At 53.5% G+C, this 25,826-nt stretch overlaps 1 protein-coding gene across 1 annotated transcript in view; it reads left to right on the top strand.

The window, feature by feature from the left end:
* The first annotated feature begins 268 nt into the window (after positions 1–268).
* Positions 269–25,826, top strand: part of PITPNM3 (PITPNM family member 3) — a 95,603-nt gene continuing 70,045 nt past the window's right edge. Inside the window, exons 1-2 of the mRNA XM_061143182.1 lie at positions 269–329; positions 18,238–18,333. Of these exons, the coding sequence (XP_060999165.1) occupies positions 308–329; positions 18,238–18,333 (118 nt within the window). The 5' untranslated portion in view covers positions 269–307. The remainder of the gene's footprint in view (positions 330–18,237; positions 18,334–25,826) is intronic.

The raw sequence follows: 25,826 nt of genomic DNA on the forward strand, positions 1-25,826 counted from the left end.
TTGGAGCGGCGGCCGCGGCCCCGGGCGGGGGTGCGGGCCCGCGGGGGCGGCGTTGGGCGCCTTCCTCCGTCAGTCCCTCCCCGGCAGCGCGGGGGGGCCGGCGCGGCCGCCGCTCGGCGCCTTTAAGGGAGCGGGAGGGAGCGGCGAGGCGGCGGCGGCTGCGGTGGCGGCGGCCGCGGCGAGCGGGGCGGGGGCGCGGGGCGCGGCGCTCGGAGTCCGCTGGCGGCCGGAGGCGGCTGGGCGGCCGGGGCCGGGCTGGGAGCCGCGAGGAGCGCGCGCAGCGCCGCCGGAGCCCGCCGCCCTGGCCATGGCCAAGGCGGGCCGTGCAGGTGAGGGCGGGCGCCGGGAGGGCCGGGCCGCCGGCGGGGGTAGGGACTCGCGCGGCTCGAGGTGGGGGGGCCGCCGGTCCAGGTGAGCCCCCGGCACAGGTGGGCGGAGGTTCTGGGCGGGCTGAGCGGGCGGCGGCGCGGCCGGCCCCCTGGGAGCGTGGAGAGGGGGCTCCGCGCGCCCCGCGTCCTTCCTGCGCCCCCGGTCACCTCGTGGGACACCGCGTACCCTCGCCACCGCCCCTCAGGAAAGGGCTAGGTCCGCGGCGCCCCTGCCCGGCCCGGCGGAGGGGAACGATCACCACCCTCCCGAGACCCTGGGCAGACCGGGACGCGGGGACCGAAGGCGAGGTCCCGCGGCTGCCGCTCCATCCCGCCCCCCCCCCCACCCCCAGCGCCAACCAGGACGCGCCCCCTTGTCCTGCCTCTCTCGCTATCCAGGACGCGACAACCCCCCGCCCTCAGCTCAGGCAGGAGACCCAGATTTCTTCTGGGGAAGGAGGGGTGCTCCGCTCCGCACCGGCTAGTGAGCCGTCCCGCCCCCTCCCCCTCCCGGACCCTGGGAAGCAGAGCCTTAGGGGCCGAGGTCTGAAGGGGGTGGGTGTTCTTCTGCGGTCCCCAGGGCTCTGCCCTCCCCAGACCCAGGCCGTGTAGTCTGGGGTGTGAGGGAGTGGGCGTTAGTCATTTGTTCATTCATTCAGCCAGACGTTCATTCACCAACATCTGCTTTGTGCCAGGCCCAGAGCTGGGCACTGGGATGAGGAGGTGGACCAGACGTTGCTCCTGTTCGCACTCTCTCGCCCGAGGGTGCCTTGGGAGGGTGCTGCAATGAGAGTGGCAGCAAGCCTGGTCTCAGCAGGGCCGCTTTCGAGGCTGGCATGTGTAAATCTGCCATGAACTCACACCCGGCCTGTGACGTTGGCAGGTGCCATGGCACCCCCTCGGACTCAGCAATGGTTTGACATGAACCCCACCCTCTCTCCATCAGTGGTGGCAGTGATGGAATGAGTGTGAGTTCACTTCTGCACACACTTGGAGTGGATTCTGCTGGGCTGTGTGTGTATAAATCCACTGCCACCCCTCGCATGCTGCCCTGATCCTGGGCCTGTCCCGATGCTCTATACATATGCTGGGTGTGTGCTTTGGGTGCCTGAGAATATACTCCCGTTCTGTCCCCAGGAGTCCTGTAGGGGTGGGGCTGGTTGTGTGCGACACAGCCAGTGAGGAACACATCTAAACATTCCCTTTCTCACTTCCCTCCCTTTTCCTCTCCAAAGGGAGGCTCCAGGAGATTACACCCATCGGGCTGGAAAAGGCGGTCTCCCTGGGTCCTTGCCCACCCCCATTCCTCCCACGAAGAGAACATGGCAGGTGTGTGTCCCACCCACTGTCCTCGCTCCCTGTGTGCACGCGTGTGCAAGTTCATGCGCACCCCTTGCACACATCACCCACCCAATCATTGTCAACACAACAGCCGTTAACAATTGCTGCTTTTGTGAGGCACCAGGCTATGTGCACCACCATCCCAGGAGGCAGGAAGTGTTACTCTTCCCTTTTGAAAATATCTGCAAACAGAAACTCAAAGAAATAGCTCCCTCCAGGTGGCCCAGGGGGTCTGGGCAGAGCCTGGATGTCGGGCCAGACTGTAAGGACTTCTAATGATGGATTTTCTCCATTGCTACCCTCAGAGGTTCCAGCCCCTCCACCTTGGTCTGTGGGTCGCTTGGTCTCTAGACCGAGAGTCTGTGGGAATTTGTTCCTGTGACAGGTGAAGAACTGCTCTGCCCTGAGCACCAGTGCCTTGTGCTATTCTAACATCTTATCTTTCCTGCTGCAATTTCATGCTCGAACCTTTCCCTCAGGGCAGCACAGACCTCCTTCTCCTCCGTGGGTCCAATAGCCCAAGCTCCTCCCTCCCACGCTCAGCTGCCACCCCAAGGAGCCTTTGGGATCGACCCTAGCAAGATCGGATTACTCCTCTTCTTCTGAGCTCTTTCAGCCTCCTTTGCATTTTGTAGAAGTCCCTTCTCTTCCTAAGCCTTCTAAGCTTGCTGACTTGAAGACAGCAGGCAGTAATGTGTGCATGGAGATTGAAGTCTGTGAGGATGGACTGGTGAGCTTTATAACAGAGGGATTCCTCCGAGACAGGAGCCCTGGTCCTTCTCTTTATGGCTAGAGAAACTGAGGTCCAAGGAGGGGATGTAACACAGACAGGGGTGGCTATTCAGGACCATCTACTGTGGATGGACAGACTGATAGTCAGAAATGATCAGGCCTTCACCCTGGGGGTGACATTAGAACTGAGGAAGGGTGAAGGCTGTGAGAATCTGGCCTGTGAATGAAAGAGTCTGCTCTGTGGCCTATGAGGTGTTCTGTCTAAATCTGGCCAAGGGGGGCCATTGACTAGAGATAGAGGTTAGGGCCTCAGAGCCGCCCTAGTGCCTGACTCCAAGGTCATTGCACTGTAGTCTAGTGAGAGCAGCCCAGACTTGTGCAGTGCACACCCTGAGCAACCAGCCATGGCTGTGTCAACGGAGTCACACAGGAGCTGAAGGGAGGCAGTGAAAGGAGCTTCCATGTTGACAGCAGGACCCAGGTAATCAGAATTGGATAAACGGCAGAGGGTAGATCCCAAATGGGAAGATTTCAATCACACAGACCAGGATGGTTATGGTGCCCTGTGTCCAGCCTGGAGAGAAAAGGCTAGTCAAGGAGAGCCCTTGGTCTTGGCTTGAGGGTGCGCTCGATCTGCTGGACAAAGCAGGAGAGATGCTACCTATGGGATGAAAGTCTGTTGTAGGGAGGAGAGTGGGGGAGTGGGGAGGGTCTGGGAAATGACCTCTTACAATACAGAGCTACCTGGGTGGCAGGCCTCAAGTGTGTTGCAGACAGGGAGGAGGCCAATGGGGTCTTGAAACAGTGAGGTCTGAGTTCCTCTAGAAGCTGGGCCTTTAAAGCCTGGCAGAATTTGGACAGAAAGGTGGCAAGGTGCAGGTAAACCTCCTGGTCTTGGGAATGGGAAAAATGTGCCTGTAGAGGGTGTGAAGGGGGTGGGTGGGGAAGAGGTACCCAGGGGTGGAGAAAGCTGGCTGGCTGGGAAGAAGGTTCCTGGAGGGACGCAGAGGGCTGCGAGAAACTCTGGAGAATATGGAAGATGGGAGGGACGCGTAAGGTTTGGGTGTTTTGACAGCTCCCTCCTGGGAGGGCAGAGAGAGAGGCCAGCCGGGCAGGGCTCAGTAGGGAAGGGTTTGCGCTGGTTCCTGCCAGCCGCTGGGCCTCTCCCTTCCTCCCTACACCCCTCTGGCCTCAGCAGGTTGGCAGGCATGTCAACCCCGGGGGCAGGGCAAGTGGAAGGCCCCTGCAGCCGGGCAGGAGCCAGGAAGGTCTTGGAACCTCTCTGGCTGGGCCAGCGCTGCCGTCTGGAGAGGCCGGGTGGGGGCTCTAGGGCTGGGCCTTCTTCCAGGCTGGAGGAACCAGTTTATTTGCTCCCAGGTGTTGGGGAGGAGCCAGCAGGCTGGAGTGTATCAAACCCAGTAATTTGAGTCAGTAAAATACTGATCCTTTAGGAGCAGAGCTGGGGGCACGCCTTCAGAAACTCATGTCCAAAACGTTCCCCCGGAGCTGACACTGAGGCCTGGGGAGGGGGGCCCAGTGGAAAAAGGTGGTGGCAGAATCGGGCCCAGAGCCTATGTCTCCAGAGTTTTGGTTTGAACCCGGTTCTGCTGTGTCGGCTGCCCTCTCACCATCCCAAAGTCAGACCTCCTCCTGGGCCTCTGATTTGTGGTCCCCGGGTGGTGTGTATGGGGGGATGGGGGCGGGGCAGGTGGCCGGATCCCTCAGAGGACAGAATGTTTTGGAACTTGGGAAAGGGACCAGCTCTGGGAGTCTCAGGACTTTGGGGAAGAGCCAGGAGATTTGAGGCACCACTCAGAAACTCCCGAGCCTGGGGTACCAGGATGGCTTTGCTGTGTATCTGCCGAAGGGCCTCATCATTCTACGTGGTAATGGCAAATGCACCTTTGCAGTTCCTAGGGAGCCACGCGTGCTTGCTCAGTCACTTCAGTTGTGTCTGACTCTGTGTGACCCCATGGACTGCAGTCTGCCAGGCTCCACTGTCCATGCGATTCTCCAGGCAAGGATACTGGAGTGAGTTGCCATTTTCTACTCCAGGGGATCTTCCGGACCCAGGGATTGATCCCATTTCTCTTACGTCTCCTGCTTTGGCAGGTGGGTTCTTTACCACTCAGGCCACCTGGGAAGCCCCTAACGAGATGGCTAGGGGCAAATCAGACACCAGTGCCCCAACTCAAAGCCCCTCTAAAGCTCTGCCTCCAGGAAGCCTTAGCGGCCTCCTGTGCAGCCGTAGAAGTGCTGGAGCTTGGGCCTGTCTCTGGTTCCTCTGCTGAGTTACCTGTCCTAGCAGTCAATCTGGCAGGTCCCAGCAGGCCCCAGCTTGAGACCCTTTGGTGCCTCTTAGCCCTGCCTATGGTGAGGTGTGTGGGGTGGTGAGTCAACACAGCACAGTTCATAAAACAGAGTCCCACAATGAGCACATGATCCTGGGCCCATAAACCCTGGTGGAGGTCTTGGCTAGTGTTTGGGAGTCCAGTGGTAGCACACAAAGTCTGAGGACATGGCTAGACCCCCTTTTCTGGGGCCCTGTCTGTGTCAGACTGGCCAGAATGTGTGATGCTTTCTCATATATGTCTTAGTGGACAGTGATAGTTCATGGCTAGAAGAGTCTTGGAGATCTTCAGGTCCTACCTGTTAATTATGAAGGTGGGAGATCAAGGCCAAAAAGGCAAAAGGTTTTTCTCTGAGCTCTGGTGTCTTTAAGAACAGAGGCTGTGAACTCCCAAGACCAGTAAGGCCTTGAGGACTGGGGGCTTCTTTTCCATCTGGGTGCCTCCTAGAAATTCCCTGGGATTCCAGGCTTGGGAGAGGGTCAGTGATTAGCATTCTAGGAACAATCTGGCTCATTTTGGGTAGCAGTCAACATGCTTTCCTATCCAACACATGCCAGCATCTCTTTGAAGTAGGGCTGATGTCATTCCCATTTCATGGATGAGAAAACTGAGGCCCAGAATGGTTGAGTATCTGATTCCAGGGTCACATATGAAGTCAGAGGCAGAGCTCATATTAGAACTTAGGTCTCTTCTCTTGGATTCAGCATTCCTAGGAATTTGACTGTGTAACAAAGAATAGACCTGGCCCTGTCACTGGTTGCCCTTGAACTGCCCCTCTGGGCCTCAGTTTTCTCACCTGTAAAAGGGGAATGAGAAAGAAAGTTGTGGGGACAGGGTAGCTCTGAGTTTGCTTTAGCTCAAACACTACTCTCTTCCTTCTCAGCCTCTCTCCTGTGGCTTTACGGTGCCTTTACCTCCATCCATCTCCCTCCTCATGGGGACCCTCCCAGAGGCTGGTGGGGATGGGAGGACAGATGGGGAACCGAGGACAGGCATTTGGAGAGAATCTGCCTCCTGGGGGTCCCAGGACCCCAGCCTACCACCACATCTGCAGCCAGGAGCTTCGTGGAAGGGGGTGGCCAGGGCCCCCAGGGAAAGGGCTGGGGGTGGGAGCGGGGAGGAGAGAATGCATAACAAATGAGTTTGGAAATCAAATGGGATCTGAGCTCCCCACCCACTCCCTCAAACCTCTTTATACTCCCTCTTTTAAAATTCTTGTTTTCTGAAGAGAAGGAAAATGCTACCCGGCACCCCTTTTGCAAACGAATGGGCGCCTTAGTGAGTCACGCAGGAGGTAAATGCCACCTCCAGGGCCCTGCGTCTGCCTGCCTGCGGAGGCCTGCACAGCTGTGTGGCCACCAGCCCTCATGGGGGTACATGTGTGGGGTGCCCCCTGCCTGTCAGAGGCTTTGGGGTGGGAACCGGGTCCCTGCAGGGGAGCCCCCACCCTACCTCCTCCAGGCTCTCTCCAAGGTGGCATTTTATGAGGTTCAGTTGTGGATGGGACCACGGCTCAAGCTGGGGCCAGGCTGAAAGCAGGCATGGCCATATCAGGGCTTGGTTGGAGACTAGGGGAGGGGCTGCAGGGGCTTGGGCTGTGACCTGTCCGTGGGGTGAATTCAGGACCTTCAGGGAAGGTTTTGTGGCTGTGGGGCTGCCAGGGCTGGGACCCGGTGGTGGGGCGGGTGGGCAGGTGCTAATGAAGCTGTCTCTGGAAGCCAGAGTCCAGGGGCATTAAGCTCTTCTCTCCAGGTATCCTGGCAGGGGCATGGTGTGTGTGTCTGGAGTCTCATCTTCCTTTTGGATGGTCAGCCTGTTAATTTGCAGACCTAGGGCAGGGGAGGCCAGGGAGGAGGTATTCCCCCTTCCCAGATGACCTGTTATTCCAGAGGGAGGGAAGTGGCCGTCTGTTAGCCGGGGATGCCAAACAAGGGTTGAAAGCAAAAATAGAAACACGTCGGGCTCTGTGTCTGGGAGGGGCATCGAGTTCTGGTGGATCCGAGAGGCCTCTTCTGAGCCGTCTGCCGCTGATGCTGTGTTTGCTTGCGCAGTGTTTGCAGAGCTCCTGACCTCCTTGGGGATGGATCTAGGTGTGCGGGCTCTGGGCTCAGGCTCCAGGGCTGCAGCTGTTCCGTGGGCCTGTCTTCAGGGGGTTTGGAGTGGCTGCGGCCACCCACCCATCCCTCAGACACCTCTGACCTTCCCTGGACGGCTCCCGAGTGGTTCAGCTCACTGCTGTCTGGATCAGAGCTCCTTTTGGCCTCCTGTTCCCTTCTCATCCCCCGACTTCCCACCTCCCGTGAAGCTGGTCTCAGCTGACCGACTCTGGAATCATCCCTTGTGGTAAAAAGAGCTATTTTCAGCCTTCCCATTACTGCCCAGTGCGGGGGGTGGGGGGTGGGGGGGTTGTTTATCCCTTGCTGCCTTTTTGTTTGCTTCTTGTACAGTGTAAACTGGAGCGGTGTGGAGAGCATTCCACAGCCCCACCTGCGGGGTCCCAGCTGGCAACTCCCTGGTGCTGTGATTGGGCACCAAATGCAAAGCCACCTTTGGGGCAGAGGCCCCCTTGGGCCCCCTCCCTGTGCTATAGTCACCCCAGAATAGCAGGGGGCACCAAGGGTCCCGTGGAGTCACCTCAGCCTTGGCTGATGGGGACCACTCTCCTGGCTGCTGCCCCATTCAAACTGATGGCAGCCTTTGGTGACCTTACCAACAAGCTGGCCAGCTCACTGAGGTGGTGGGGGGGGCGGCTTTTAAAGGAGCCCCCAGCATCCTTTGTTGAGTCTATGACAACCTCCACCCCCAATCTGGTCTCCCCACGTCCTGGTTGGATGCCTGGGTCCCTCCTGGTCTCTGTTCCCTGGTCCACACTACGGGTCCTGGGGTGATCGGAAGGGGTCCCTCTGTCCTGGTTTTTGGGCCTCCCCTCTCCTCTCCCCTGCCCTTCTGAGGAGCCTGCAGGTGGCAGAGCTATCAGTGGTGAATTGGCAGGGACACTGGGAGCTCCCGTTAGAGGCAGGAGAAAGCTTCTCCCGTATGGAGCAAGAGTCTGGTGGGACAGAGCAGGGACATCTGGGGCTGGAGAGAATTGTTCCAAATAACTCAAAACTGTTGGGAGCCGAATTGGCAGAGCAAAACGAAAGTACAATAGATAGCCAAAGCTATTAATCACTAATTATCTCCTAAATAAAGTAATTAATGGGTTTTTAAGTGGCATATTTATGAGACACCAGCAGGTCTTCAAAAACCACATTCCCCTCCCCCGCCCAGAGCAACGAGTTGGGCCAACTGTGTCCTGCTTGGGAGACTGGGTTTGTCATCCCACCCCCAGGCCAGCCAACTGCCCCACCCGCACCCCCGGGCAGGGAGTGTGACTCCATCTGAGCTTCCCCCTTTGTCATCACAAACAGGGAGCAGAGCTCCTCTGAACTGACCTTACTGGGCTGTCCTGGGGACCATAGGAAGTGCCTGCAAAGCCCTGGCAGTGGTGGAAAATGCCGCACAGAATTTAGTGTTAGCTGCAAAAATAGCCTTGAAGTTATATGCTACAGCCCCTTGATGGTGCCCAGTGCTGTTTATGGCCAGGGTCAGGCCGCAGTCGGTGGCTAGAGGCATTGCTTTTTTTTTTTTTTTGAGTTGTTGCTGAATGTGTGGTTGGGTCAAGGCTTAGTTTGTGGCGTGGCCTGTGGTCAGCTTCATGGCCTGTTTGGGATTGGGTCCCAGTTATTCTGTGATTGGGATTGTGACTTGATCTGTGGACAGCTCAAGGTTAGGCTGTGGTTGAGGTCAGGGGTGGGCCGTTGCTAGTCTGAGGAAAATTCTTCAGCCTGGAGTCTTGTCCTCAATCCTTGAGTTCACCCCTGGACTGATGGAGCCACCTGGGTGCCCTGGAGACTGTATTCCTTCTGGATCCTCTAGGATCTGGGCTTCAGGTGCTGGGTACCCCAGCACGCAGGCATTTCTGGGGCGCCCGACATGTCCCCTGAAACAGTCCAGCACACGAGCTCATCAGTGGTGCATACAACAGTTTGGGAGATAGTTAGGACCGGTTTCTATAGCAACCAACCCCCAACCAGCACTGGTTTCCTTCAATAATGCCTTTTTCTGGAAGCAGCTTCTCCTGGTCTCTTGTTTCTCCCTGGGTGGCCCCATAGCCCCTTGAAGGCTGAGCATGGGCTGGTTGGCCCTGACTGCTCTTGTCAGGCTCATCCTGACCCAGAGAGGGGGCCTGAGGACCTTCCCTATGGGATGCTTTCCTGAGAGAGGACCCTCCTGAGATCTACCTGGTGCTGGGCCATGCTGAGCATAACAAGAACTTTATCTGTGCCCGGTCCTGGGCTAGGAGAAGCTACAGACCTGGGTAGGATACTCCTACTGTGTGTCTGCCTGGAGGAACCCACAGCCCAGTGGAGCAGGCAGGCCTGGGCCTAGGCTGCAGATAGGTGCCCTGATGGGCATAGGTAGAGGATGTTATGAAACAAAGAAGAGGCAGGTGCCTGGACCAGCATGGGGGTCAAGGAAGGCTTTCAGCTGGGAGATGAGGGGCTGGGGTGGGAGGGTATTTCAGGTACCAGGAGCTTCAGGAGCAAAATCTTGGAGGGAAAGAACATGTCATGGTGGAGCCGGGGTGCTTCCCAGTGGTGACATGTTACTGGAACCCAGACTGATGATGGGTGGTGGGGCTCAGAGAGATTGCAGGTCCTGGCTTTAGGTAGCTCAAGATCTGGGGAAGGGGGGCAGACAAGACACAGCTGCAGGGAGCTGCGCCGGCAGAGAGGAGAGAGGCCAGCCATGCACAGAAGCAGCCCTGAGAGTGTCAGAGCTCAGGCTATTCTAGCCTCTGGGAGAGGCGAGCAGTTCCTGCCCTGCCCTCGGGGCTCCCATTCCAGGGGCTGGAGGAGAAGGAGAGGGGCCCACCCTGGGAGCGTCCACTGTGAAAGGATCAAAGAAAGCCCCGTGGATATCATGATTTATTTATTTTATTTAACAAACCCTTTTATAGCACTGTCTGAATGCCAGGCACTCTGCCAAACCTTTCTCAAATATTCATTCATGTGATCCTTCTAGCAGCTCTAGGGGAAGACTGTTATAACCCCCATTTTACAGAGGAGGAGACTGAGGCACAGCGTGCTGTAGTGACATTTATTAAAATCACTTACATGAGAAGTGGCAGAGCTGGGATATGAACCAGCCCTTCCCTGGTGGCTCCTACGGTAAAGAATCTGCCTGCAATGCAGGAGACCCGGGTTCAGTCCCTGGGTCGGAAAGATCCCCTGGAGAAGGGAATGGCAACCCACTCCAATATTCTTGCCTGAAAAAATTTCATGGACAGAAGAGCCTGTCTTTTCACTACTGGGAGCAGGAGTGGACAGTGAGAGGGGAGGAAGGCAGGGCTCCGGGAGGAGGGGCAGAGAGGAGGTGGGTCACATCCCTCCCTCCCACTCCCCAGCCCCCCTACTCCCCCCTCGCACCCCTGCCTGCCTGTAGGAGCTTTTCCCAGATTCTGTGCATCTCTCACTGCGTCCAGCATGTAGAAGGACCCCTGGGACCTCAGGTCAGAGCTGAGGAGCGGTGAAGTGTGATTCTAGGTGTGTGTGTGTCTGTGTGGGCCACATTTGGACTCTGGACTCTACATGTCCTGGCTTCCCAGGTGGCTCAGCAGTAGAGAATCTGCCTGCAATGCAAGACCCGCAGGAGATATAGGTTTGATCCCTGGGCCAGGAAGATCCCCTGGAGGAGGGCATGGTAAATCATTCCAGTATTCTTGCCTGGAGAATCCCGTGGACAGAGGAGCCTGGCAGGCTACAGTTCACAGGGTCACAAAGAGTTGGACACGACTGAAGTGACTGAGCATGCGTGCATGCTCTCTACATGTCGGTGTCCACGGGGCTCCGGCTGTCCTCAAGGCAGCCTGATGATTTAGCAGCATCGATGGTCAGCAGTTAGACCCAGATGCTTGTGCTTGTAGGACCTGCCATTCTCATGCCCGTGTGTGTGTGTGCGGACACAGGAGACAGACACCAGAGACAAGGGGCCTGCCTGAATGAGCCCTTTTCTTCCGAGGCACAGATTGCTGGGATCCAGCAGGCTGGCCAGGTCTCAGTTTCAGATGTGTCCTCAGGCGGGACTGGGCACAGAAGCTGTGGCCACGGTCACGGGCAGCAGGCTCAGTGCCGGGCACCCACTTCAGCCAGCTCAGAGGTGCTGTGACTCCCTGGAGGCCTGAACATTGGCCGGTGTCACTTGAACCCCTGCAGGGCCACGGCGGTCACAGCAGGCGCCCATGTTCCCTCCCTCGCTCTTACACTTGAGGAGAAATTTCTGGGTCCAGCGTCTCTAGGAAATGGCCTAAGAGATTGCTTTGACCCCTGTCTCTCCTCCCTCCCCCACTCCCCCTGGCCAACTCTGCCCCCACTTCCTTTAAGGCTCAGGTCTGCCTCCTCCTCCAGGAAGGCCTCCAGGCTGCCTGCCTCTGGGAGGTGCTGTCTATACCTCTCCGGGCTCGGTTGATGTGGTATTTCACCCAAGGGCCAGGCCACCCACCCCTCCTTTGTCCCATGCCCTGTGCCGGGCCATGTAGGCTGGGCCCCGAGGCTGGCACTGAGGCCAGGGATTGAGCCCATTCAGCTTTGTCAGAGTTCCTACCTCCTGGGCAGCATCTGGTTCAAGGTCTGGCCCAGGAGGAGTTGGCCAATGCCGCCTGCCTCCCTCACTTTACCGGGTCAGGGCTTTCCTCGCTGTGGACTCTCTTTCCCCTCAGACTGGGCTCCTGAGAGCAGGGTGGTGTCTCCCTTCTGGGGTGGGGGGCGCTGACCCTCAGGCTGGGGCTGCCCTGGGGACCCTGGTAGAGGGCAGAGCACCCGCTGTTGTCCCCTATCTGTCTGTCCGTCTTCCAATTCCTGTGTCCATGGGAGCCAGGGCTGAGGTGGGGAAGTGGGTGACCACTGGCTGTGCTGATGCTGGGGAGACCCAAGCCTGTGACATCAGGGAGACTGTACTGGGCCTGATGGTGGTGGGCAGATGGATCAGGAGAAGGGCAGGAATGGCTCCCCGCAGCCCCTTCCCCTGTACCCCGCTCCTCTGAGCTCTGCCGGGGGACCAGTGCATCATGGGGTATGAAGGATCATTTGTTTCTTTGGATTGCCAGGCAAGGATTGGGGTATTCCCCTTGCTCTTTTATCCTGATTTAGAGTGTTTTTTTTTTTTTTTTTTTGGTCTGTGCTGGATGGCTTGTGGGATCTTAGTCCCCTGACCAGGGATCAAACCCGCACCTCCTAGAGTCAGATGGACCTGGGTTCAGATCTTGCCTCCATCCCTTATGAGTTTTATGACTGCAATTGAATGACATCACACCTCTGAACTTTATTTCCTGAACTGTAAGATGGGAATTCATGACACCTGCTCTATAGGACTGGGTTAGGATGACTTTAGATAATACCTGTGAAGCTGCCAGCAGATCATTTTTTTTTGTTCATTTGCTTGTTTAACAAACACCTCTTGATTGTCTTCTGCCTGGGACCCTGTACTGGACACAGAATGCAGAGAGGTGAAGGACAGGGACCTACCTCTTGGAGGTTGTGCTTCTGGGCCTTTGCTCTCGCTGTTCTGGGATCTTGGCACCCACCTTCTCTGACTCTCAAGCCCATATGTGGCCTTTAGTGACCTGACCTGAGACCCCCTACCCCTTGGGAGACTTCCTGAAACTCTTGGGCGTCTGGGTCCCCTCTTCTGGAAGTAGGCAGGTGATAGACTCTGGATAGAGGTAAGAACCTTAAAACCCACCTGTCCTGAGCTCCTGTCTGTGACAGGCAGGTGAGCCCTACCTGCCTGGACTCCATTTCCTCTCTCACCTCTTCTTATACCCGACTCCCTCTCTGTCACTGGCTCCGGCCACGTGGGTTTCTTTCTGCCCCTCACAGGTAACTTTGCCCCTGCAGTTCCTTCACCCAGGAAGGCTCTTATTCTCATCCCCTGCCTGTCCATGCCACACATGTGTGCCAGGGACGTGCGTGCACACACACGGATGGACACACCAGCGCTTAAAATGTCTGGCTCTTTCTCACCGTCCAAGTCTCCACTGACCCGCCACATTTTCAGAGAAGTCTCCCCCTCATGCCCTCCCAAGACTCTCTATCAGTGTTTTCCTTTTTTGAAATATGACCTTTGCCGTTTGCTAAAAAAAAAAAAAAAAAAAAAACCTGCGCACCGGAGGAAGAGATGAAGGGAACATCTTCCTCCAGAAGCCAGGTGACGGCTGCTTCTTAACATGATCTGTCCTTTTTTTTTTTTTTTTTAATAATTTTATTTATTTGTTTTATATTTGGCTGTGCTGGGTCTTCATTGCTGCTCGAGCTTTTCTCTAGTTGTGGAGATTGGGGGCTACTCTCTGCTTGCGATGCGTGGCCTTCTCACTTCAGTGGCTTCTCTTGTTGTGGAGTGTAGGCTCTAGGGGCCCGGGGCTTCAGTAGTTGTGGCGTGTGGGCTCAGCAGTTGCAGTTCCTGGGCTCTAGAGCATAGACTCAGTAGTTGTAGCACATGGGCTCAATTGTGCCATGGCAGTGTGGGATCTTCCTGGACCAGGGGCTGAACCTGTGTCTCCTGCCTTGGCAGGCGAGCTGCCAGGGAAGCCCGCAGGATCCGTTCTTGTAAGTTCTTTTTTGCACCAGGGTAGATAACTGAGATCCCCCTACGTACTGAATACCTACCTTTCCAGAGGCCGTTTTGAGCAGCCTGTCTGCAAAGAGGGAAGGACTGTAGCAGGTTTAAACAAACTTAGAGTGCGTATTTAAAAACCAGTGCAGGTATGCATTTTGAAAACAAAGAGGATAGCACTAAACCAGATAAAAGATGCTTTTTGAAGAGAAAATCAACTGTAGATATTGACCACAGAGGAGACTCACTCAGGTGAAGGGTTCAGGTGGAAGAAACAGTACTGGTCCAGTGTTTATAACTCAGTAGGTGACAGAGTTCTTTTGACAGTGGAGCCGAATGCCCTTGTCATCATCCCTCGGTGGATGTACAGATCCACGCGTTCATGCCTGTCTGTTCTCTAGGCTATGATGACACTGTAAGAGACACTTGAGGAAAAAGGACATAGTGGAGGTGGGAATGGACGGTTTTACTTTCTTCCTAGCACTTGCTACTGCTGAAAGGATTATTGCTGCTTCCTTGTTTTAGGTCTGCCTCCTCTGTCCCCTGAGAGTGTAAGCTTTGGGAGGGCCTCACTCTATCCCTCTTATTCACCTCGATGTCCCCAGCACCTAATACAGTGCCTTGCAGGATGGGCAGCTCCCTTTGACACCTCCAAAGCCCCACTCCCTTTCTGCCCGTCTCTAGCTGGAAGAACATCTCCTTCAAATGGAGCTGAACCAGGCTCCTTGCAGCCTTTCCTGCTTCCAGGCTCTCCCCAATGGGACTCCCACCAAGTCCAGCCCATCACATGGTGTGGGTGTTGCGATGACCAAAGGTGATGGTGGCCTGCAAGGATGGATGTGGTGGGGGTGGTGAGGGAGGGACAAATTCCAGAGCTCTCCTCTTTTTCTCAGGCTCTACACCAGCTCTCTTTAGGAGGCGAAGGTTGACAGGAATCCCATTGCCCTTCTTTGTTCGTGGGTGAAGTGGATACTGTAAGGGTAGGAGGCCCACCATAGCCAGTCCCTTCTCGCTGACCCTTCACTATTTAAATTCAGGAAACAAATCAACACAGATATATCTTTAGATGAACCCACCACTAATTAAACTCTTGCAGTTCATCATACAAAACTCAGGGACCAAATAGATGAGGTTAATATGACTGTCCTGACTGTCCAGATTCTTGCTTTCTTAGAAATGGAATAGATTTTGACAGCAAGGAATATTTGCACATTCATAGCATATGTCTGATAGTCTTTATATCCTTAATATCTGTTGATTGAGAAAACATATAAAATTAATGTAAAATCAGGAAGGATTTTAAGTGATTGTATTTTTTGAACCACAGAAATCTTCGCATACATTTAATGCACTTCTTTATTTTATTGTATTTTGGTGCTATTGTAAATGGTATTATTTTTCAAATTTCAAATTCCAGTTGTTCATTTCTGATATACAGGAGTGCAACTGACTTTTGTATTTTGATTTTCTATCCTGTCATCTTACTATCCTCAATTATTAGTTCCAGTAGGGTTTTTGGTTTCTTTTTTTGGTAGATTTTGTAGAGTTACTGTTTTCTAGATAAACAATCATGCCATCTGAGAATAAAAGCAGTTTTATTTTTCCTTTCTCATAAGTATACCTTTTATTTCTTTTTCTTATCTTATTTCACTAGCCAGAACTTCCCCCATATACATTTGGGAAACGGTCCCATAGCCATGTTAGAAATACTCACTTATGGGGTGTCTGGATTCTTCCAACTCCCTTGCAATAAATCCGGGGTCATAGGAAGGAAATTGCTGATCAGACTGTCATGCCCTCCATGCTGTTGGATGAGAATGAAAAGCTTAGAGGGTCCCCACTGGGAGTGTGGGGGCAGACCCAGATTTGTACCCAGAAGTGACTCCCAGGCTGGTTTTCCCTATGATCTCTGCCTTTTCTGTGTTTCAGAACATGCTTTTTGCTTGGCTTCAAGCCATGAAGCTCAAGCTGGGTGTGTGTTTGGGAGTTTGTGGTGGGTGGGGCAGGAAGGACAGGCAGGAGGGCTGGGGCCCTGGGCTGACCTGTGCTGGCCTCTCCCTTCAGGAGCAGTTTATGTTCTGGGATCGGGGCTCAGGGCAGGGAACGGTGCCAGCATCCTGCAGGGTAGCTGGGTGTGGTGAGCTGAGGCTGCAGCAGGTTTTCTGGGGAATGCGTCACGAGGTGCGTTCTAGCCAAGGCTGGGGGAATGCCACCTCTCGCTGGTTCATTTACATCTACGATGTGCCAGATCAGCTCCTCAAGCATCAGTCGAAGTTGAAAAGTTTCAGGGGAAAGTCTCTGTCAGGTTGCTTATTGCACAGATGAGGGAACCGAAGTAGGGGCATTGCTGATGCAAGAAGCCACATGTACTAGATGGCCAGGGCTGAACAGAGGAAGATAAACCCTGTGTGCAGGGTGATTTTACTGTCTTCCATTGAATTATGATGCAATCAATTGTAAGATGCATCACTATTTTCTATACCCCAAGAAAGAATAAACAATGCCAACAAAATTAAGACATGCCATCACGTAAGACGCACCCTAGTTTTAAAGCTGTTGAAGTGTGGAAAAAAATGCACGTCTTAGCACTGATAAGATGAATTTATAAAATTAACGGTCATATGAAGTTATATGTGTAGTGTAAACATGGAGTTTTCCCTGCCTCTTCTTATTAAATTTTGCTCTGTAGAGGTAATCCCTATTGATGTTTGGTGCTTGTCCTTCCAGACATTTTAGAGCATTTGTAAGTATAATTATATAATAATTATCATTGTGAGCACTTGCTATGTGCTAGGCCCTGTGCTAAGTACTTCAGTGTATTTTATTTCATTCTTCCAACAAGCTCGTGGGGGCAGGTATGAACTTTCCTCACTTTGTAGCTGGTGAAACTGAGGCGCAGGCTCACCTGACATCATATAGCCTCTAAGAGGTGAGGGCCTGAGCTTGAATCTAGGCCTCTTCCAACCTCAGACCCTGAGTTCTTAACTAACATGCGGTACATATCCTCAGTATGCAAGTAGGAGTATATTTTTCAAAAATGGGATTAAAAAAAAACATGGTTCTGGGACCCATGTACATTTTTTTTTTCTCTTAACCATACTCCGTGGGTATCTTTCCATGTTAATACATAAGGAGCTACTTTATTTTTCTACCAACTGCAAAGAATTCCCTTGTGACTGTATGTGAATATACATCTGGTCCTCTGTGGGTGGACACTGGGATTTCTTCCGGTTGGTGGGTATCACCAGAACACTGAGATGATCAACTGTCTATTGCCATCTTTGTCTACTCTGATTACTTCCTCGGGAAAATTACCAGGTCAATTTTCTCCTAACACTTTTATGGCTTTAGTGTTTACAATTAGACTGGGATTCATCCACAGTCTCCAGTATTTCATGTGTCTTGGGAGCCGTCGGAGGGCTTCCTGAATGTGCCAGGTGCCAGCTGGTTTCCTGAGAGTCCCAAAGTGCCCTGAGAATGGGGGGTGAGAGAGAGAGGCTCCTGACCCAGCTGTGTCTCTGGCCTTCCTCCCCCTGGTCCCGGGGCAGGAGGTGGGTTGGGGCTGAGTTTGGGGCCCCCAGGGGCCACATTCTCTGCATGTGCCTGTTGCTGTCTGCTCTGGAATACCCCCCAGCCTACGTCCTGGCCTCTGCAGGTATTAATAATAATAGTAGGCATCATCACTGAGCCTCCCAAGATACTGGCGCTGAGCATGCGTTATTTCTGATCCTTCCAGCTTGGGATTGATTGTTGTTAATATTTTATAGACCGAGAAACTGAGGCTGCATTATAGAGTGGGAGTGGCCGCTAGGTTGCAAGTAGCAGAGACGGGGCAGAACACAAGTTCCGGTCCCCCTTCTCTTAGTTCGGGGCTTTTTTCCCCAGGGGAGGCTGCAGTCCCAGCCTGGTTTGCACACGTGTGCAGCAGACATCACTTCTGCCCATCAGAATGTCAGCTTCTCCTCTCCTCCACCCTCTTGAAGCTGGCCATGGCCACGTGACTTGCTTTGGCCAATGACACCTGCGCAGAAGTGTGTCGCATGTGAGAAGACGTGTTTACGACTGGGCATGACTTTCTGTGCTCTCCTCCCCTGCTTCTGAGAGCCTTGAAGTCCCCTTTTGGGATGCTGGCATCATATGGTGGCCGCTATGAGTGACTGCCGTGGCCAGAGCCCCCTTCCTACCTGTGTGTGAGTGAGAAATGAACTATTATTGTCTTAATATTTAATTATGTATTCATTTACTTTGGGCTATGTCTTTCATTGCAGTGCGAGGGCTTCTCTCTAGTTGTGGCATGTGGGTTCCAGAGCACGTGGGCTTAGTAGTTGTAATGTGTGAGCTTATCTGCCCCACGGCAGGTGGGATCTTAGTTCCCCAATCAGGGATCCAACCTGAGTCTCCTGCCCTGGGAGGTGGATTCTTAACCAGTGGACCATCAGGGAAGACCCTGTTATTGTCTTAAGATCTTTTATGAACACAGCAAAACTTACTTGATGCTTCCTGATACATGTGTCACCTTGGCAACGTCTCTTAACTGCCTCTGGTCTTGGTTCAGGTGTGTGTAAAATGGGCATCCTTGTTCCTGCCCCGCCAAGCCATCTCAGAGAGGTGTTTGGGGCTTAAATGAAAGCGTAGCAGTGGGATGGCTCTGTGAGGGGCAGTGCACTTGAAGTCAAGAGGGCAGAGATGTGCAGGATGCTGACCAAACCTTGGTCCAGGGGTGGTCTGCGTCTACCTCCTTCATGCCAGGACACAGTCGCAAGCTTGGCTAACAAGTGTGTTTTCTTTGGCAGGTGGCCCTCCCCCGGGTGGTGGTGCCCCCTGGCACCTTCGAAATGTCCTCAGCGACTCGGTGGAGAGCTCTGATGATGAATTCTTTGATGCTAGAGGTGAGTGAATCCCATCCTCCCACCAATAGCTGGGTGACATTTTTTAGAAACTCCAAGAAGGGGCGCTATTGGGAGTTGATCTCTCTTCACTCAGACTCTGCAGTTCCTTGCTTCATAATCGCCCAATCTGTACGTTCCCCCAGGGCTGGAGCTTAGCACCCTGTCACGCATTCTTTGAGATATTTACTGAGTTGCTCAAATATTTCAGGTGCTCATGGTACTGCAGTAAACCAACAGACATGGTCACTGCCCTAGTCAAGCTTACAGTCTAGTGGGAGAGGCAAACATCAAACAATTACACGAAGGAAAATACAATCACAAATGGAGAATAAGGGACTTCCCTGATGGTGCAGTGGCTCAGACTGATGTTCCCAATGCAGGGGTCTCGGGTTCAATCCCTGGTCAGAGAACCTGATTCCACATGCTGCAACTAAAGATCCTGCATGCTGCAATAAAGATGGAAGATTTTGCCTGTTGCAGCTAAGACCCGGCAAAACCAAATAAACATACATACTAACAAAAACCCCAAATAGGGAAAAATACCTCTTAATAAGAAGAATCAAATGTTAGTAGAGTGATGATGGGGATATCTAATTTAGGGTGGAGGTCCTTAACATCCTTTCTGTAGAACTGAGGGTAAGATTGGCTAGGTGAAGAGGAAAGAGCCTTAGGCAGAGGACATAGCAGGTATGATGGTGCTGAAGCAGGAAGGATGGGGCCTTCCAGGAACTGAAGGAGGCCTGTGTGCTGGGGGAGAAGAGAGATGAGACTATGTGTGACCTGGTAGGTAACATGCCAGGTCAGCCTACAGATGGGAGGGGGAGCTGGAGTGGAGATGGAGACCAGTTAGAAGGATTATAGCAGACGTTCAGGGGAGAGATGGCGGAGGGGAGGATATATCAGCTCTGCATTTCAGTGCTGGCTGCTTGGCCAGCACACCAGATGTAGCAAGGGGCACTATGTAAGTGAGGACAGAAAAACAAGAAGCATCATAAGGGGGACTTCCCTGGTGATCCAGTGGTTAAGACTTCGCCTTCCAATGCAGGGCATGCAGGTTCGATCCCTGGTCGGGGAACTAAGATCTCATGTGCCTTGGCAAAAAATCCAAAACATAAAACAGAAGCAATACTGTAACAAATTCAACTAAGACTTAAAAAAAAAAAAAAATGGTCTACCTCCAAAAAAACTCTTTGTAAAATCCTTATAAGGATTGGAGAAGAGGGCACTAAATTGGGTGGGCATTTCAGGCTGAGATCGACCTGAGCACAGTCTCAGAGATGGAGATGGGCAGGGCAGGTGTGGGGACCAGTGGGAGGCAGTCTGCCTGGAATTCAGGAGAGAGGACCCTCCCAGCTGTGCTCCTGAACTGTCCAGGGGTGGGTGAGACCCACAAGCCTAGGAGGGTCCCCAGTCTAGGAGGGTCCTCAAGTCTTGCTTGGCCAGTTCAGCTCCCCTCTGGGAAGTCACTGTATTTGGGGGATTGACTTACTCCTGAGATAGAACCAGCTTTGAAATGCCTGGCTGAATGGGGTCTTGAAAAGAGAAACACAGCATGTGCTGGGAAGACCTCTGTGCTCAGAGCAGGACAGTTGGATCATGGTCTCAGACAGTTGGAACTTGGCATCACAGAACATGCCATTGACTTGTTCTGTGATGCCGGGCAAGTCTGTCACCTGCCCTGGGCCTCAGTTTCCCTATCAGCTCTGTGCCTCCAGAAATGGAGACTATATTCAGTTCAGGTGATTTGGGGAGGAATCACAGTGGGGTTGGTGTTGGGATGTTGTTCCAGCCTGAGTCTCCCCCATTCTTGACTCTGGGTGCCAAGTTCCCTCCCTGATGCCAGCCCCACACCAGCCCATTTGGGGCTTCTTTCCTGTCTCCCATTGGTGTCTGCTTGGAGTGGCAGCCGGGGCTGACTTTCTCCATAGCAACTAACCCACAGTGTGACAACAACGGCTTCAATATTTTGACGCTCAGAACACTTTCATTTAAAATATTTTTGCAGTTCATCAGGGCTCTGCATTCCCAGATGACGAGGATGGCTCACAGCGGGAGGCATCTGCGCGAGGCGCCGGTCAGCTCCACCTCCATCCCAACGGCCCGCACACCTGTCTTCCCTCTGAGAGGCTGTGGCTCCATCCTGCTGCCCTCCCCTGTGGACCCTCAGCATTCTGTCCTCTGCTCCCACTGTCTCACTGCTCTGTCTGCAGCTCCCAAGTTGGCCTCATTTCTCATGCCTCTCTTACGAGTGGTCCCGCCTTCTCTTCCTTCATCTCAACTCCTCCCCGCTGTCCTCACCTCCTCCATCTTTCTTTCTTTCCACTACCCCAGGATTGCAGACTCTCCTGCCCCTTTGCCTGACTTCCACCTCTTAGCACTGCCTACCGGACTCTGAACCTCACGTCTCTGCTCTCCCCTTCCTAGGTCACCTCTCCCAGAGCATCTGTAGCTTTCAGTTGCACGGTCCGCCCACAGGCTGCTGGAACCTTCCTCAGTTCTGAGTTGCCAACTCCCCACCTCCTGTCTGTTCCCTGAGGTGTCCCCGGGGCAAGGCCTCTGCATGTTTCCTTGGCTCGGGGCAGTAAGAGGCGAAGCCAGCCTCCTTCTCTGTTCCCAGGAGCTGACTCAGGCCAACCCGGCCAGCTCTCTCAGCATTGAGGGTCCAGCCGTGGGTGTCCGTCCGGCTTTCTGGGCATGCTCTGAAGGGTTGCCTCCCTGCCTCTTTCCTCCAACCCGGGCTGAGGCTTGAGCCTGACCTGGTCGTGGTCTCGGCCCCACCTGCATCCTGCTGCCTCTATGGTTCCACCTCCCCTTGCGATGGAGCCACACTGTCAGGAACAGAGGCCAGAGCAGGGAAGGGGCCTGTCCAGATCACACATCAAGGTGGGAGCAGAGGGGCTGGAGCCAGGAGCTTAGTGTCCAGGCCAGGCCTTTTTCTTTGACTTATTAATGAAGACGGGGCCCTCCTCCCTCTCTTTCTCCCTCAAGCTCCAGCCCATTGGTCCAGCACTAGGGTTTACCAGGGGGGATGGCAGATCCTCATGGATCATGGTCTGGTAGCAAGGAGAGACTCTTAGGCTCTGGGGGGCTCTGGTTGTGTGTGTAAGGAAGGGGAGGGACTAGGGGGCAGTCACTCAGGACTGTGGAGCTCTCTGGGTCTATAGCAACCCCTGGGCGAGATGCTGACTCCCTGGACCATGGCAGCAGGCGTGGGGCCTCAGGGTTGCTGGTACCTCTCACTGCATGCTGCAGGGTGGGTGATGGGGTCCAGGTGCCCTGACACAAGAGGCTCCATACCCTATCCAGTTGACAGAGTCCAAGGAGAGCTGGGCAGCCATGGCAAGGTTGGAGTGCAGAGTGAGGGGAAACCCATGGTGGCCAAGAAGTGACATGCCTCAAACCCAGATCATGTCAGGGCTGGGGGTCCTCAAGGTCTTTGAGTTCAACACCCCCACTCTATTTTACAGGCTGGAAAACGGAGGCCAGAGAACTGGGAAACGTGGTCAGGGTCACACAAAGAGGCAGAGCAGGGGCTAGAATTCAGAGTCACTCATTCCCTCTCTCAAGTAATTACTGAGCATCTGTCCATCAAGTACCAGGCAGTATTCCCTGTAGGGGACACAGGGCAAGTAGACCCCATCTTGGCCCCCATAGAACTTACAGTTCATTTGTTTATTATTTCTGTCATGCTGTATGACACACAGGATATAAGTTTCCCAACCGAGGGTCAAACCCATGCCCTCTGCATAGGGCGCATGGAGTCCACAGGACTCCAGAGAAGTTCCCTGGACTGTACAGTTTAGTGATGATGGATGGGAATGCAAGTGAGTTCTATGGATAAGTTCCATAAATAAAATAACGCAAAGGAACAGACATATCAGCAAAGAAGGTAGATGAATGAAAAACGAAAGGTGAAAAAAATGAAAATATGTTCACTATCATTAGTTATTAGGAAAATACAAACTAAAGCTACAATGAGATACTGCCTCATACCTGTTTAAATGGTTAATTACGACAACTGATGAGAATGTGGAGAATTGGGACATTCAGACTCTGCTGGGGGAGGGTGTACAATGGGACAGCCATTTCAGAAAACAGATTGCAGCTTCTTAAAAACTTGATCATCATTAAGTACCTTTCCACCCCTAGGTATTTACCCAAAAGGAAAGCAAACATATGCCCACCTAAAGATGTGTCCCTGAATGTTCATGTCAATGCTTTGTTTATGATGGCCTCAAAGTAAAAACAACCCAAATGTATATCAATGGGTGAACGGATAAACAAATGGTAACACATCCATGTGTTCAGTCTCGCCGACAAGAAAGGAATGAACTGATACACCCAACGACATGGATGAATCTCAAAGTAATCATGGGGAGGCAAAAGCGTCAGGCTGAGAAAGAGTGCATACTATAGTTCCATTTATAGAAAACTCTGGAAAAATGCAAACAAGTCCATAGCAACAGGAGCAGATCTATGGTCACCTGGGGACGGGGAGGAGGGGTCAAAAGGGATAGGAGAAAACTTCTGAGGGTGATGAATATGTGTACGCTATCTTGATTGGGGTGATGGCTTCCTGGGTGTGCACAAATGTCAAAACTTATCAAATTGTACTTTTTTTTTTTTTGGTTATCCTGTGCCGCTTATAGGATCTTAGTTCCCTGACCAAGGATTAAACCTGGGCCCCTGGCAGTGAAAGCGCCAAGTCCTAATCACTGGAATGCCAGGGAATTCTCAAACTGTACATTTTAAATATGAGTAGTTTATTGAGTGTCAAATGCTGTTAGAAAAATGGAGGCACCCCCGCCCCCTAATATAACATATGGGACTGTGATAGAGTGACTGAGTGAGTGGGAGGTCCCCAGAGGATGTAGCCTTGAGCTGAGAGCTGAATAACAAGAAATGAGCCGTGTGGGGATCTGGGGCAGTGTTCTGGGCAGTGGGGGCGGCAGTGCAAGGCTTTGCTCGGAGCGGTGAGTTGGAAGGCTGATGCGGCCCGAGTGAGCAAGGGGGCACCAGCTTAGTGCTCTGTGTGAGGACAGACCAGCCCAGTACCTTCCGGATATGTTTCTGGGGTGGCCTTGGGTACCCCTGCTCCTCCTCCAGGAGGGAGACTCAGAACTCAGCATCTCTGGGAGCAGAGGAAAGTGGTACAGGTTGTCTGGGTTCAGAGCAGCCAGGTTCTCCTCAGGGTTGGGGCACTGACTGGCTGCTGTCTGGCCTCAGGCGTGTCCCGAGTCTTGGTCTCCAGGTCCCTCCTCTGGAGCGTGGCACGGGTACAGGGCTTGTCTCATGGGTGGAGTGGAGGATGTTGCTGTCAGAAGCTGGATAAAGAAGCCCCCAGAGATGTAAAGCCCGGGTGTGTTGCTGACCCCTGACCCTCTCTTTCATTGGAGGAGGGGAAGTAGAGAAGCAGATGCCAAGGAGCTGCCCCAAAGGCTTCTGGGAATGGGCTGAGTGGGGACCCCCATGTGATGAAGAGAGGGTGATGGTATGGCTGCAGGTGGGGGATTGGAGCAAACATTCAACAGCGGGGGAGGTTAGTGATCACGTGTCCCAGAGGCCTCAGAGCAGTGCATATCTAGGTCCTTGGAAAGACTGGCCTGTGGGTCTGTGGCAAGGAGTGGTAGAGGGAACTGCACCAGCCGATGGTGGGAAGTGACCGAGCCCTGGGCTCCATGAGCTGGAGGTGAAGCCTGCCCTGGAACAGGGCAAGGAGATTCCCCGCTCTGAAGTCCTGAGGGTCCAGCAGACACAGAAGCCCCAAGGCGGGAAGAAAGGCCTTGGCTGTATCCAGGCTCTGGCCAGGGGTGGTGTCAGTCTGGGGTCAGGGCCAGGGTCATGGTGCTGGGGGGTGAGGCTGAGCCTGGCACCTAGACAGGGCAGGGACTGGGGTTCACTAGCAGTGAAGTACACGCAAAACCCGTGTCCACACCAGAGGTCACCAGGGCTGGGAACTGGCATGCAGGGAGCAGTCATCAGTAGTTGAAAAGTGAAATCAATAACCAGGATTTTGTCTGAACAGGCCCTTTGTGGCCTCATGGCCTCTGTTGGGAGCTTGTACTACAATGAAGGGAAATAGAGCGGAGGCTCAGGGCTGAGGCACATGGCTCCCTGGTTTGTCTAAAGGACTCTAAAAGGAGCTTTCTTGGCTGCTATTTCCGTGTATGTGTGTGTGTGTGTGTGTGTGTGTGTTGGTGTGTGCGTATGCGTTTCTTGCTTCCACTCAGGGGACAAGCCCATTGTTGCCAGACTGAAGATCTAAGGCTGAATGTTGAGAGCAGGGGCAGAGGACTGGCCTGGAGAGGGAGAGAGAGCTTGTCTGCAAGCTGGGGGAGCTGCTGGAGAGACAGGGATGGGTTGTGGGGGGCAGCGTGCAGAGACTGCCAGGGAGCCAGGGAAAATACGAGAAAGCAGAGAGGGAGAGAGGGCAAGACTCAGTCAGGATGGGAGAGAAGGACACAGACACACACACGCACACACACGCAAGAATGCAGATACACAAACAGACACACCAAGAGAGCTGAAAGAGAGACAGTGACCCAGAAGGAGAGAGTGAGGTCAGACACCCGCAGAGACAGAGAGATCCTGAGGGGCAGGCACCCAGAGAGAGAAAGAGAAACCCAGAGAGGGAGAGAGGACAAGAAAGAGACACATCTCCCCAGAGAGAGGAGAGAGGTTCTGGGATAGAGACAGATCAAGTGCCAAGAGCCATCATGATGGAGGCCTAAGGGAAGGGACACACATGCCAGACAGCCTGAGACAGAGAAACATGAGGACCCAGAGGGACAGAGATTGTGGGAAGGGGACAGACATCAAGCAGAGAGGACCATGGGGAGTCTGAGAGGAGATGCATTTCCTAGAAAGACAGATAGAAGACCACGAGGGAAAGATGGAGGCGGTCAGGTAGGTAAATAGGAAGAGGGGGAAAGATGCCAAGGATGGTGCACGCTCAGCCTCAGAACCTCGGGGTTCTGATAGCATCACAGACAGCCTGAGATAGGGATCATGCATGGCAGAAGAACTGGAAGCTAGGATGTGTGAGCACCTGCTATATACCCAGCACTAGACCAGGAGCCCCAGCTTGCTCACCTGACTGTGTCAGTTTCCCATGTGGTTTTTTTTTTTTCCACTAAACTGATTTCCTCCAGGATGGAGGTCACATCTCACATGGCATATAGCACTGCTCAAGAATCCATTCATTGTAGGATGAATATTAAATGAACAAGCAGACAGCTGTGTGATTGGGTCACTGAGCCAGGAGACATAGGCACTCAAGGTGGGTTACGGGCTGGCCCTGATGCCTCCACTGTGGAACTGGGACAGAAAGACCTAGGGTCAGACAGCAGCAGAACTAAGTGTTGGAGCAGAACACTGCATGCTCTGATGGTGAGAGGGGTGGTACCTCATCTTCCCGCGCTTTTATCCACATCTGTGCTCCTACTGTGTGCTACTGATGCTTACTGACTCTTTACCTTCATTATCTTATTTAG

This window comes from Dama dama, chromosome 5 (genome assembly GCF_033118175.1).
Source record: "Dama dama isolate Ldn47 chromosome 5, ASM3311817v1, whole genome shotgun sequence".
NCBI lineage: Eukaryota > Metazoa > Chordata > Mammalia > Artiodactyla > Cervidae > Dama > Dama dama.